The sequence below is a fragment of the Bison bison genome, unplaced genomic scaffold (genome assembly GCF_000754665.1).
Source record: "Bison bison bison isolate TAMUID 2011002044 unplaced genomic scaffold, Bison_UMD1.0 scf7180017864516, whole genome shotgun sequence".
NCBI classification, from domain to species: domain Eukaryota; kingdom Metazoa; phylum Chordata; class Mammalia; order Artiodactyla; family Bovidae; genus Bison; species Bison bison.
The window spans coordinates 2,984,527-2,998,419 of NW_011495069.1; the positions used below are offsets into that span (position 1 = coordinate 2,984,527).

The window sequence follows — 13,893 nt, forward strand, 5'->3', positions numbered from 1 at the left end:
GGGAGGTGATTAACCCTTGCAGGGCAGTTCTTTGAACTGCAGTGTAACTGAGGATTGTGGTGGGGGCAGGGGGAGAGCTTTCATCCTATAAGGGGTTAATGACATTAGTTCAAGGGGAGACCAATGCAGAAATCTCAACGGTAATAAAGAAAATCCCAGTGCTTACCTACGAAGTAAAGGGGAAAAGGAAACTAGGGTTAAAAAAATAAGAAGAAATCTCAACTTCTGAAAGGAAAGGTATTAATTACGCACCCGCTCTGGGTCAGACCTCTGAGTTGGGGAGTTTTGGGGAGTGCTCAGTCTTTTGCAACCCCATGGACTGTAGCCTGCCAGGTTCCTCTGCCCATAGAATTTTCCAGGCAGGAATACTGGAGCAGGTTGCCATTCCCTTCTGCAGGGGATCTTCCAGACCCAGGGAGGGGAAGTCTCCTGCATCTCCTGCCCTGGCAGGCAGGTCTTCCCACTGGTGCTGTCTGGGAGGCCCCTGCGTTGGGTTACCTCAGTCGATTCCTTAGTGACCTTGGTGGCGTCGCTTAGCTGTGTCCAACTCTTTGCAACCCCATGGACTGCACCTGCCAGGCTCCTACATCCATGGGATTTTCCAGGCAAGATTATTGGAGTGGGTTGCCATTTCCTTCTCCAGTGACCTTAGAGACCTTCGGAAGTACTGATTAGTACTTTACAGAGGAGGAGACTAAGGCCCAGGGTGGTCATGCAATTAATCCAGCTAGAAAAGGTGAAGCTGGGATTCAGGCCCGGCTCTGCCTGACTTCAAAGCATTTGCTGTCTCTGGGCCTTTCAGAGAAGTGCACGGAGCTGGAACAGGAAGATCTGGGGCACTGCAGGGCGACAAGCTCCTTCAGCTTTCCTTTGCCCCCTGGGCCGGAGCCGAACATTCTGACATGCGTGCTTTAGATAACAAGACTTGCATTTGTGTGAGCCCCCCAGTCCAGCCCCCTCCCAGCAGTCTCATGCCAGCGGGGAGGGCGGTGGGAGGCAGGAGCACCAGCTGGGGTTGGACGACCTGGTCTGAGTCCCAGCGGTCCTTTCCCCGGCTGTGTGGCCTTGGTCATCTCACCTCACTCTCTGAGCCTCAGGGTCCTCCTCGACAACGGGGAGGACAGCGCCCACCTCAGAGGCTTACTGTGGACTCAGAGAGCTGAGTGCCAAGCCTACTTCAGCTGCCGATGGACTTCAGCTACGGCAAGTGCACCTGCTTTACAGATGCAGAAACAGGCCCAGAAGACTCCGGCCAGCAGTGTGTTCCCGAGCACTGGACAGTCTCAAGACACATGAGACTGAGTCTGCCTGGAGCCTGGGTCAGCCCTTCCCCGCCTCTAGGCCTCAGGCTCCCCATCACTGCAGCGAGGGGTTGACTGGGCTGGTCTCCAAGAGCACTGGCAGCAGGGCCCCGGGCTGCCTCTCTCTGTGCCCCTGGCCCTGGCACAGTGCTGGCCCTGCTTGGGTACCCCGGGGGTACTCAGTTGATACTAGGTAAGGGAATAGATGTGCTTGGGGTTCACTTGGGGTCTCAGCACACCAGCAACAGACCCAGGATTAGGAGTCGGGCCGCCCAGCTCCCAGCCCTGTTCCTGGAAATAGGGACTTGGCAAGCTGAAGCTCCAATACTCTGGCCACCTGATGCGAAGAGCTGACTCACTGGAAAAGATTGCAGACGGGAGGAGAAGGGGACAACAGAGGACGAGATGGTTGGATGGCATCACCAACTCAATGGACATGAGTTTGAGTAAACTCTGGGAGTTTGTGAAGGACAGGGAGGCTTTGCATGCTGCAGTCCATGGGGTCGCAAAAAGATGGACGCGACTGAGCGACTGAACAAAGGTGGGGCTGGGAACAACAGGGCTCAGCCTGGTACTCACTGGATAGCGCAGCTGCAGAAGGGGTTGCTAGTGCCCTGGTGAGGATGGGGAAACGTCCCTCTTCGCTAACTCTCTTAGACAGGCGCTGGACTCCGGGATCCCTGGCCAAGCTTCAAGAACTGGCCACCGCTGCTTGGCAGGGGCCAGCATCTGTGGAAAGCACAGCCCAGGCCACGAACATTCCAGTCCAGCTCCGAGACCCTGCCTGCACCTCCCGCCACCAGAGTGATGTGCCAAGCAGGCAACACTTCCTGTGCCACCTACTGGGGCTCCGGCCTCTGCTCCCGGGTCACCTTCCTCCATCTCCCGGGGTCCCTGGCTGTGGCTCCGGTCCCCACGGCGGAAGGTGAAGCGGGTTGCTAAAGAAGCTGCTCCAGGTGCAGAGGACCCAGGCCCACAGGCACTCTGAGTACGGCCCACCCACAGGAGCAGAGGGCTTGGTCTGGGGCATGGGACCACAGCACAGGAAGAGCCTTGGCACCTACTGAAAACCTGCTTCCCTCTTCAGAGCTCTGTTCCCCTCCCTCCTCAGTCCCTGTGCTTTACGGGGCATGGGGGAAAGAGCTCTTAGAGCGTATCTTCTCTCCAAAGGATGCCTTTTCAACCACTCTAAGGTGACACCTGACATGACAGAGGTCAAGGTCAAGGTCAAGGTGAAAAGAGATGAGAAGAAACCACGTGAAGGCAAGACCACCAGCCAGACGGAGAGGAGTCAGGGCAGCTTTTCTGCGTGCCCCTCCCCAACCAAGCGACAGCCGGGCTCACCCCGTTTCCCACCCCCACCCCCAACATGTGGGGTCGGGAGGGACGAGAAACTCGGTGCCACCACTTGCGGAAGCAAGCCATCTCTGAGATCATCCTCCTCCAGTCCCCCCTCGCCCCCCATCCCCCAGACCATGATCCCGCCCTGTGTCCTGGATGTGGCGTAGGGGCCTCACAGTGGAGACACTTTGCTTTAGGCTGGAGGGTGGACAGGAAGGCTTCTCACGCTCACATGGGAAAAACGGGGTCCCTTCCCCATCGGCAGTCGCCCGAAGAGGGGAGAGCGGAACAGGAGACTTGGCTGAAGCTGGGCCTCCCACACACTTCCAGCTTCCTGCTACTGGCACCGGGCAGATCAAGCCAACCTGACTCCATGAGTCCGGAGCCTGAGCTCTGGGTGGGGGGAGCTGGAAGATGAAGGCAAGGGAGGTGTTCTCCCCACCTTGGGAGGGGACAGGTAATCTCCAAGACACACTCACAGCTCTGAGTAAACACACAAGGGAGGACAGTGGTTCCCGCGACTCCACAGGGCTGAGCGGAAGGTGAGTCACACACGCAAAGGGGCGTTCAGACCACCCGTCCTGCCGAGCTGAACAGCGTCTGAGACAAGTCTGTGGCCTGCTGCCTGCAAGTGAGCTTGCGCTTTAGATCCAGCCTGCCCTACCCAACCCCACCTGCCCCGGATCACACTCTGAGAGGTTGGAGCCCCTCCCCGCACGCTGGACACTCAGCGCTGGCCCACCCTGTCCTTTGTCCTCCTCCCTGAACGGCCTCGATGCCAGGTGGGCTCCCTACCCTACCCCAGAGCTTGGCACGCAACCCCCTTCACAAATATTTGTTCAACTGAAAGACAGCCGAGCCGCTTTGTTAACACACAACAGACATCGGGAAGAAGCTTCTCAATAGCAACAGCTGCCAAGCGCAGCCGCAAAATTCAGTGTAATCTTCAGTCAACAACTACTTATCGAGCCCAGGAGGGAGCCCGGGTGGGCAGCGGGGACTGTGGGCTGAAACCCGCACTCCAGGGGAGGGAGCTGGGGGCACAGCTGTGAGCAGGGACCCGGGGCAGGGGGAACCGGGGGTGGGGGGGGGCACCCGGGCTGGACTCTCAGGAAGCACAGATGCTCAGAATTGCCACTCTCCCTCCCAAAGCACTTGGGAAAAAAAAATCTCCTTTTCCCAAAGTTCTCTGGATCCACGAGGCTGAACTTTGAGAAAGGCCCAGATTCAAGGACATTCTGTGCAGAGAGGACTACTCACAGATCACGGTCCCATTGACCATACGGAACTGGTAGCCGTTCAACACGGGCTGGCAGCCAAGGTGCTTCACCCTCTCGTAGCAGCAGTCATGGGCCAGGCAGCACCTGCGGGCCAGACAGAGGGAGACGGCGGCTTTCCTGAGGACGGCCCTGGGAGAAGGCGGGAAAGGACTCATCCACCTCCTTCCCAGATGACAATGTACGGAAGGCAGGGAGGTGACTTCCTGATGGTGTTAAAAGTCATAGAAAGAGCCCTTCTCTACCTACTGCTGGCTCATGAGCTCCTCATAGTGACCCTAGGAGGCGCAGTCCTTGTCCCCATTCTGTGCGGGAGGAAACGATGTTCAGAGGTGAATTTCCCCCAAATCTAGGCTCCCGTGATGTATTCATTCATTTAATGACTTGCCGTCGCTATTCAGTCCCTACGTCGTGTCCGACTCTTTTCGACCCCGTGGACTGCAGCACGCCAGACTTCCCTGTCCATCACCAACTCCCGGAGTTTGCCCAAGTTCACGTCCATCGAGTCGGTGATGCCATCCACCCATCTCACCCTCTGCCGTTCCCTTCTCCTTTTGCCTTCAATTAGTGACTGAGCACCAACTACGTGCCCAGCCCTGGGAGAGGCTCTGAGCGGACAAAGGTCAGCACATCAGATGTAATCCTTCGGTCTCTGCGCACTTGAGGCTGAGAGCCGGTGCAGCGGCAATGGGGTAGATGGGGCGGGGGTGACACTGGAGGAGAGAGAACAGCTGGGGATGGCCCCCGCCCGCCTCCCCAGCCAAGCCAGGGCGGCAGGAACGCAGAGACGGGGACTGGCCGATCCGCTGGGCTGGACGCTCAGTGTTCCTCCGTCACCATGTGCATCTACGCGTGGGCTCCTGGTTGTCATCTTTGGCTAACGGTGTTGGAATGCTCATCAGCCTTAGGACTTGGAAGGGGACGCACAGAGCATTAAGGGGCCTGGACGTTGAAACAAGAAAACTCTGGTGCAAATCCTGACTCCGCCACTCAAGGGGCTGAAGGTCTTCCAGCTCTGTGGCTTTGTTCAGTGGGCCCCTCACCACTGTCCCCTGTAAAATGGAGATGGTGGTCTGGCCTCGACCATGCGCTAGGAGGAGTCAACCAGGCCCTGCGTGCAGACCACCAGTCCCAGGGCTCAGCGCGTGCCGGGCATTTCGTCAGTGTTGGACTCCCTCCAGGGCTCTGGGGTCTTCCTGGCTAGAACAATCTGTGGTCTTATGAGCCCAGCCCAGAGCACTCGAGCTCCAGGGGTGATATTCAAGCCCTACTGTGGGGCTATATTCATCCACATTACGGTGAACATGGCCAGGAACATTTTGCTTCTCATTTCTTTAAATAAAAAGATGCACAGACCGTCCTGTTTTCTACTTCCCTGTTCCCTCCCCAGATAACACCAACCTCCACCTTTTATGAGAACTCACACCCCCCCCCCATCCTGAGAAGTAGGCCTGGCAGCTGGGTCTGTGCCACATGTCCTCACCCAGATGGACAACTTCTCCAAACTGGGCCACTCAGATTCTCTCTCCTTCCTGCAGAATGGAATCAGGATGGGAGACAGCGGGTCAGTCCTACTGCACTGATAATCCTAAAACGTGAGGGCCCAAGAAAAGACGGCATTTGCCCTGAAGACTGAGAGCTCTGGGTTGCCCACATTTTTCTAGAGCTCTGGGCAGGGCTGACCATACGATCTGCAAAGCCTGGTGCAACATGAAAACGAGAGGGTCCCTTATTCAAACACCGTCCAGCATTTCAAGATGGTGACAGCAGAGCAGTGAACCTCCTGCAGGCCCCAGAGCACAGGAAGCCAGCCCCAGCCCTGGGCTCCTCGAGACCTCCCTCCCACTCCCATTCAGTTTTGTCCTTCTGCTCAGGCTCACCCGAATCAGTTTGCTCCTTGCAATTTGCAAGTCTGAACATCCTCTCTGTCTTCAAGAAAGGATTTTGATGCGAATCAAATGACAGAAAGCCTCAGAGCCTCTGCACCCACCTGTCAGTGTTATCCACGGGGGTCCCCTTGCCCCCAAGCCCGCAGTAGCAGCCATATCCGTAATATGAGAAGAAGGCGCTCCGCCCTGTGATGTGCTTGACCATCCTTTGAAACTGCCAGAAGCTGCTGTGCGTGGGGGCCATCACTGACAAGAAGCAAATAAGGAAGAAGGGAAGACGTGATGAGAAAGATTGCTTTCACATCCCCTAGCCAGAGCCCCCTAAACTGGACACCAGCCCCTTTAATGGGGACGAGAGAGGGTCAGTCGGCCACATCACACAGCTAGTTTCTTGCTAACCCAGGAGGAGAAGCCAGTTTCCAGGATGTTCAGGACAATGCTGTCAACTACAGTCTTCTTCCCACAGTGAAAGACCACCATCCCGTGCAGAATGATGTTAATCATTAACAAGAAAGGTTCAAAGCCAGAAATGCCAGCAAATACAGGTGGCCCAGTGGTAAAGAATCCCCCTGCCAGTGCAGGAGATGCGAGAGATGCAGGTTTGATCCCCGGGTAGAGAAGATCCCCTGGAGGAGGAAATGGCAACCCACTGCAGTATTCTTGCCTGGAAAATTCCACGGGCAGAAGAGCCTGGTGGCCCACAGTCCATGGGATCACAAAGAGTCGGACGTGAATGAGCATAAACACACACACACACACACAAACTCAGTAATTTTTACTTCTACAAAGTGCTTAAGAAAATGAGGAGTATATATACATATATATATATATAGAGAGAGAGAGAGAGACAGAGAGGAATGTTTGCTGCAGCATTATTTGTGATATCAAAAAATTGGAGACTACCCACATGCCTACTGACAGGGAGATAATAACTAAATGATGTCTTGAAAACACGCTACTTTTAATAGCAATATCACTAGGCAGTGGGACTCGGAAGTAGGTGGAGGAAAAAACAGGCAACATTTATCTTAACTACTTTTATGCTGCCTGATTGATATATATATATATATATTTTTTTTTTTTAACAACAAGCCTGTATTACTTTTCTATTGAAATGTTGGCAACATATGTATGCAAAGGCCTGAGTGTATGTCAGTCTCTCAGTCGTGTCTGACTCTTTGTGACCCCATGGACTGTAGCCCGCCAGGCTCCTCTGTCCATGGGATTCTCCAGGTACGAATACTGGAGTGGGTTGCCATTTCCTCCTCCAGGGGATCTTCCCGACCCAGAGATCAAACCCACGTCTCCCACTCCAGGGGATTTTCCGGACTCAGGGATCAAAGCTTTGCCTCTTTCGTTTCCTTCGTTGGCAGGTGGACTCTTTACCACTGCACAACCCGGGAAGCCCAGGGCCTAAAAGGATGTTTATCAAACTCTGAAGACTGTTCACATGGAAACGCATAAGGGTCTGTGAAAGATGAGAAGGGATTTTATCTTGTTACTCCACCCTAATGTACTTTACATTTTAATTACAAGTGAATCTTAGTTTTACAATAAAAATAAAATAAAAACATGAAGAAGAAAACCCAAAATGAGAGGTTTAGGGAGATTTTCCCAGGAGCCCTCCCGTCTCTTCCTGTGACTTTGGATGCCTTGTGGTCCCACACACTGCGGAGGGGGCCCAAGCCGGGGGCAGTCTCTGCTGCCGGAGCAGTACCTGGAGAGAGGGTAGGAACATACTGAGACTCCGCTCTTGGGGTACACGGAGCGGGGGGCAGGGGGCGGTGTGCAGCAGTGGTCCTTCCTGCACACAGACCCCCTGCCTCTAACATCATGATCTTGAAAACTGACTTCCACCACTGACTAAGTGAACCAGGGACCCCGTTTTTGACATTTTGACTTGGGAACCCAAAAGTGATTGTTTCACAGCTGAAACGGATAGAGAAATGGATTTGGGCAAATCTCCACTCATCTAATCAAAGCAACAAGTCAGAGGGTTTTCCAGCAAACCCAACAGTGCTTCCCAGTAAGTTCTCTTTCACTTTGCAGAGATCTGTAATCCAATCTCCTGAAAGCAATGACTTATAATTACCCATTATTCCATAAGTCACCATAAGAATGCCTTTCTGAGGAGAATTAATCATTCCTATGGTGTTGGAGAAGACTCTTGAGAGTCCCTTGGACTGCAAGGAGATCCAACCAGTCCATTCTAAAGATCAGCCCTGGGTGTTCTTTGGAAGGAATGATGCTAAAGCTGAAACTCCAGTACTCTGGCCACCTCATGTGAAGAGTTGACTCATTGGAAAAGACTCTGATGCTGGGAGGGATTTGGGGGCAGGAGGAGAAGGGGACGACAGAGGATGAGATGGCTGGATGGCATCACTGACTCGATGGATGTGAGTCTGAGTGAACTCCGGGAGTTGGTGATGGACAGGGAGGCCTGGTGTGCTGCGATTCACGGGGTCGCAAAGAGTTGGACACGACTGAGTGACTGAACTGAACTGAAACTAGCTAGATGTATATCCACGCTTTTGTTCTGGAATCCATAGGACTTTAAATGAAGGCAACTTAAGATGCAGAAAACAAACTAGGGTTACCAAGGAGGCAAGAGGAGAGGGGTAAATTGGGAGACTGGGACTAACACATACATACGACTGCATATAAAACACATAACTAATAAGAACCTACCATACAGCACTCTACTCAATACTCAGTAACGACCCGTATGGGAAAAGAATCTATACAAGAGGGGACCTGTGTACACACGTGTAACTGTGCTCTGCAGGGAAACTAACACAGCACTGTAAATCAACTCTACGCCAATAAAAGTTAATTTAAAAACAAGTAAATAAAGGCAACTAGCATCCAAAGACTCCTGAAAGGTATGTGTGTGGTACAACAGTGCTCAGATGCCCTCTTTCTTAGCAAAACCTTTGATTTTCTAAATGTTCTGTGAGATCCCAGCACTGGGCTGAATGCTTTTTTCAGGAGACGCAGAAGCAGGAGGACTTCGGTGGGGGCCAACTTCACTCCAGATTCCCCTTTTGGGCGACGCTTGACTCCACTCACCTGACGCCACCTGAGGAGGGGTCGCCCCAGACACAGACACAGACAGACAGGGGGTGACACCTGGGAGCTCGCCCCGCTGCGACTACTTACGGCAGGAGGCAAAGACCACGAGAACCCCGAAGACCTTCATTCCCGAGGAGCTCAGGCAGCCCGAGGCGCCACGACCACACCTTCCTCTGTTGCCGAGGGCTCTGCCCGATGAAGTCCTGTTTGGGGAGAAAATGACCAAAATGCAGGGTGCCACGTGGTGGTGAAACCCACAAGTCCAGTGCGGGTCCTCAAAGGCCCTCAGCGGGGGCTCCGAGCAGACAGACCTTTCCAAACCTAATCACCTCTGAATACGATACCCCTTTGGGTATTTAGACCTAAGTATAAAGATAAGAATGGTTCAGTTGTTTGAAAAGTCCAAGTTTTTTTTTTTTTTTTTTAATTTCTTTCTTTGGCAACACTAAGCCTTCATCCTTTTTCAGTTTTCTTTTGAAGAGTCAATATTTCCTGAGGTGCCAAGTTGACAGGCAATGCCATACGGCTCGTGATGGAAATCCAGTGTGGGAAAGTCTGGCCCCATTTACACGGCAGTCCTCCTGGGTTTTCCTTCCTTGATGACCAGGAAACTTATCCAATAAACGTAGCCCCTCTGAATCCCGGTTTCCTCTCCTAAAGAGACTAAAATTGCCTATCAGTCATTTCCAACATTTATGAAGAAATTAGTTGGAATCTTAAAAAAGTATACAAATGAACTTATTTGCAAAACAGAAATAGCCTCACAGTCATAGGAAACGCAGTAATGACTGACAAAGAGGGAAGTGCGGGGTGGACGGATGAGTCAGGAGCTTGGGGTTAACAGACGCACACTATTGTAAATAAAACAGACAACCAACAAGGACCTTCTACACGGCACAGGGCGCTCTACTCAGCACTCTAATGACCTACGTGGGGGAAGAAGCTGGAAACGAATAGATATATGCATAACTAGACGGGGCTTCCCTGGCGGCTCAGACGGTAAAGCGTCTGCCTGCAGTGCAGGAGACCCAGGTTCGATCCCTGGGTCGGGAAGATGCCCCAGAGAAGGGAATGGCTATCCACTCCAGTATTCTTGCCTGGGAAATGCCATGGACAGAGGAGCCTGGTGGGCTCCTGTCCATGGAGTTGCAAAGAGTCAGACATGCCTGAGCGACCAACACATACACGAGTCACTCTGCTGTCACCTGGAACTGAGGCAGCACTGTAATGAATTACAGTTCAATGAAAAAGAGAAAACACTCAGCAGATCACTGTCACATCTATTATTCCTAATACAGTAAATTCTTTGTAAAGAAGAAATACAAAGAAATTAGTAGATGCCAGGTGCTATCTTCCTTAAGGGCTTCACGTGTGTTCCATCATTTAATCCTCGCAATAACCTGAGAGACTCCATTATCAGTTTCGAGATGGAGAAACTGAGGCCCAGTGAGTTTGGACAACTTCCTCCTGCTCACACAGCCCCCTACTGCACAGACTTGTGGAGATCAACTAAATAAGGCAAGTGAAACAGACTGGCACCATAAAATGCTGTTCCAGGTGACCACACCCTCTTGTTACCATTAGCAACGGTGCATGCGTACCTGCTCAGTCATGCGTGACTCTTAGCAACTGCATGGACTGTAGCCTGCCAGTCTCCTCTGTCCACGGGATTTTCCTGGTTAGAATACCAGAGTGGGTTGCCATCCCCGCTCCCAGGGGGGGTCTCCCAGACCTCGGGATCGAACCTGCATCTCGTGCATTGGCAGGCAGATTCTTCACCTCTGAGCCGCCTGGGAAGGTCATTAGCAACGGTAATGGTAGCCATAGCTGGCACACTTCTCCCAGGATGGCAGAGAAGAATGTGGGCTCAAGGTCCCATGTCCTCACATAGAGTCCTGTGGCAAAGTTTCCCAAGAAAATTTCAAACAAGCGTCCTGCTCGAGCATCCTGGGAGAATTTGTTACTTTTGCCCTTACTGGCAAGATTCGGGTAGATGTTGAAAGGCTGGGCCCTGACTGGGCCTGGTCCCAGCCAGCCTTCATCTCAGATGCTGCAAGGGATGTTTTTAAATTAGGTTCCATCTTACAGGCTGACTTCGTTTCTTTTGAGTGTGAAAAAAAAATAACTGTGTGATGGTTTAGCCCATGATGAAGCGACTCATATGTTTCAAAAGAGCGAGTGATGACACTTTGGTGAGAAGAAGAAAGGGACCTGGGTACATTTCTGGTAATGAGATAGTACAGGCTCTTAATAAGCATCAACTATTCCCTGGTGGCTCAGCGGTAAAGAGCCACAAGGTAGGAGGCCTGGTTTTGATCCCGGGGTCAGGAAGATCCCCTGGAGGAGGAAATGGCAACCCACTCCAGTATTCTTGCCTGGAGAGCCCCATGGACAGAGGAGCCTGGAGGGCTACAGTCCATTGGGTCTCAAAGAGTCGGACACGACTGAAGCAACTTAGCACACACATGCCTTCTTCTAAGGAGACAAGATTGTGGCCCCAGGAGGGCCTCCAAGCTGGCTGGAGACCAAATAGGTAAATACAGACCATATCTGGATCAAAAGCACCCCACGGGAAGAGAGTCTGCTTGGCTCTCCATTGCTTCCGGAATGCTTGGCACAGTCTCTGGCAGGCCCCCTCTTTAGGGATGGGATATCAGCTGCTCCTGACGCTCTCACTCACTCACTGGGAATTGCCTCTGTCTGCTCCAAGGTTGTGACCCTGCCCGACCATGATGGGAGGAGTAGCCCCTGGAGGAGATGATTTAAAGGGCCAAGTCCCCAGGATGTGGAGAAAAGGGGATTCTTGGGCACTGCTTGTGGGAACATAAATCGGTGTAGCCTAGCCATGCAGAGGTTTCTCAGAATGTTAAAAACAGAACTACCATCATCAGTTCAGGTCAGTTCAGTCATTTCTCAATCTCAATCAATCTCAATCTGAATCTCAAATGAGATTCAGTCTCAGTCGTGTCTGACTCTTTGTGAACCTATGGACTGCAGCATGCCAAGCTTCCCTGTCCATCACGGACTCCCAGAGTTTACTCAAACTCATGTCCATTGAGTCGCTGATGCCATCCAACCATCTCATCCTCTGTCGTCCCCTTTTCCTCCCGCCTTCAATCTTTCCCACCATCAGGGTCTTTTCCAGTGAGTCAGTTCTTCACATCAGGTGGCCAAAGTACTGGAGTTACAGCTTCAGCATCGGTCCTTCCAATCAATATTCAGGACTGATCTCCTCTAGGATAGACTGGTTGGGTTTCCTTGCATCACTACCATACAATCCAACTATTCCACTTCTGCGTAGTTATCCAAAGAAAACAGAAACACATATGACCTTTATAATCAGTGCAGCATTATTCACTATAGCCAAGATGTGAAGCGACCTAAGCGTTCCTTAACATGTATATGTAATGAAGTATTGTTGTTCAGTTGCTAAGTCATGTCCAACTCTTTGCAACCCTATGGACTGAGGCCCTCCAGGCTCCTCTGTCCATAGGATTTTCCAAGAGAGAATACTGGAGTGGGGTGCCATTTCCTTCTCCAGAATGAACTATATTGTTTGCCATTTGCAACAACATGGATGGGCCTAGAGGACATTAGGCCCAAGTGAAATGTCATACAGACGAAGACAAATACCATATGATTCCACCAAATGTGGTATCTGAAAAACAAAACAAATGAGCAAATAAAACAGAAACAGAGTCACAGATACAGAGAACAAACAGGTGGTTTCCACAGGGAAGGGAGGTGGAGGGTTGGGCAAAGAGGTGAGGGCATTAAGAGACATGGATTTCCAGTTATCAAATGTCACAGGGATGTAATACACAGCATAAGGACTATAGTTATACTACTGTGATAATTTTGTGTGGTGACAGATGGTTAACAGACTTATCATGGTCACCATTGCACAGCGTGTTTCATCAGCCACTACGGTATACTCCTGAAATTAACATGATACTGTATGTCAACTATACTTCAATAAAAAAATAAATAAAGGACGGCCCTATTGTCTCCTTCCGGACATCTCCAAAGGACAGCCCAGGCCCTGAGCGCCCTGGGAGACTACCTGTGGCCTCAGCAGCTGCCTCCAGGTGTCAGCTTCTCCTGCTCCCCAACTCTGCGGCATCCACTTTTGCACAGGTGTTGTGTCCAGGGAGCCTCCCGGGGCTGCACCCCTCCGCCTGAGCCTGGGTCCAGGGAGGCCAGTCTAGGAGAGTGATGTGTGTGCCCTCTAGTGGCTGAGTAAATAAATGCCTTTGACCTCAGAGAAAGGAGCCCTGGACAAAGCAAGGAGGCATTTAGGGGGGCCTTGAATGTTCCAGTTGAGCTATTCCAAATCCTGAAAGATGATGCAGTGAAAGTGCTGCACTCAATATGCCAGCAAATTTGGAAAACTCAGCAGTGGCCACAGGACTGGAAAAGATCAGTTTTCATTCTGATCCCAAAGAAAGGCAATGCCAAAGAACGCTCAAACTACTGCACAATTGCACTCATCTCACACGCTAGTAAAGGAAGACTCAAAATTCTCCAAGCCAGGCTTTAGCAATATGTGAACCGTGAACTTCCTGATGTTCAAGCTGGTTTTAGAAAAGGCAGAGGAACCAGAGATCAAATTGCCAACATCTGCTGGATCATGGAAAAAGCAAGAGAGTTCCAGAAACACATCTATTTCTGCTTTATTGACTATGCCAAAGACTTTGACTGTGTGGATCATAATAAACTGTGGAAAATTCTGAAAGAGATGAGAATACCAGACCACCTGATCTGCCTCTTGAGAAATTTGTATGCAGGTCAGGAAGCAACAGTTAGAACTGGACATGGAACAACAGACTGGTTCCAAATAGGAAAAGGAGTTCATCAAGGCTGTATATTGTCACCCTGTTTATTTAACTTATATGCAGAGTACATCATGAGAAACCCTGGACTGGAAGAAACACAAGCTGGAATCAAGATTGCCGGGAGAAGTATCAATAACCTCAGATATGCAGATGACACCTTATGGCAGAAAGTGAAGAG

General features: G+C 51.4%; 1 protein-coding gene across 3 annotated transcripts in view; it reads right to left on the minus strand.

The window, feature by feature from the left end:
* The window catches only part of PLA2G2C (phospholipase A2, group IIC), a 27,912-nt gene that overhangs the window by 6,857 nt on the left and 7,162 nt on the right, over positions 1-13,893 (minus strand). For all 3 annotated transcript variants that reach the window (XM_010829958.1, XM_010829960.1, XM_010829959.1), the window contains exons 2-4: positions 8,968-9,083; positions 5,910-6,054; positions 3,903-4,006 (exon numbers count right to left, since the gene is read on the minus strand). In XM_010829958.1, the coding sequence (XP_010828260.1) occupies positions 3,903-4,006; positions 5,910-6,054; positions 8,968-9,007 (289 nt within the window). In that variant the 5' untranslated portion in view covers positions 9,008-9,083. The remainder of the gene's footprint in view (positions 1-3,902; positions 4,007-5,909; positions 6,055-8,967; positions 9,084-13,893) is intronic.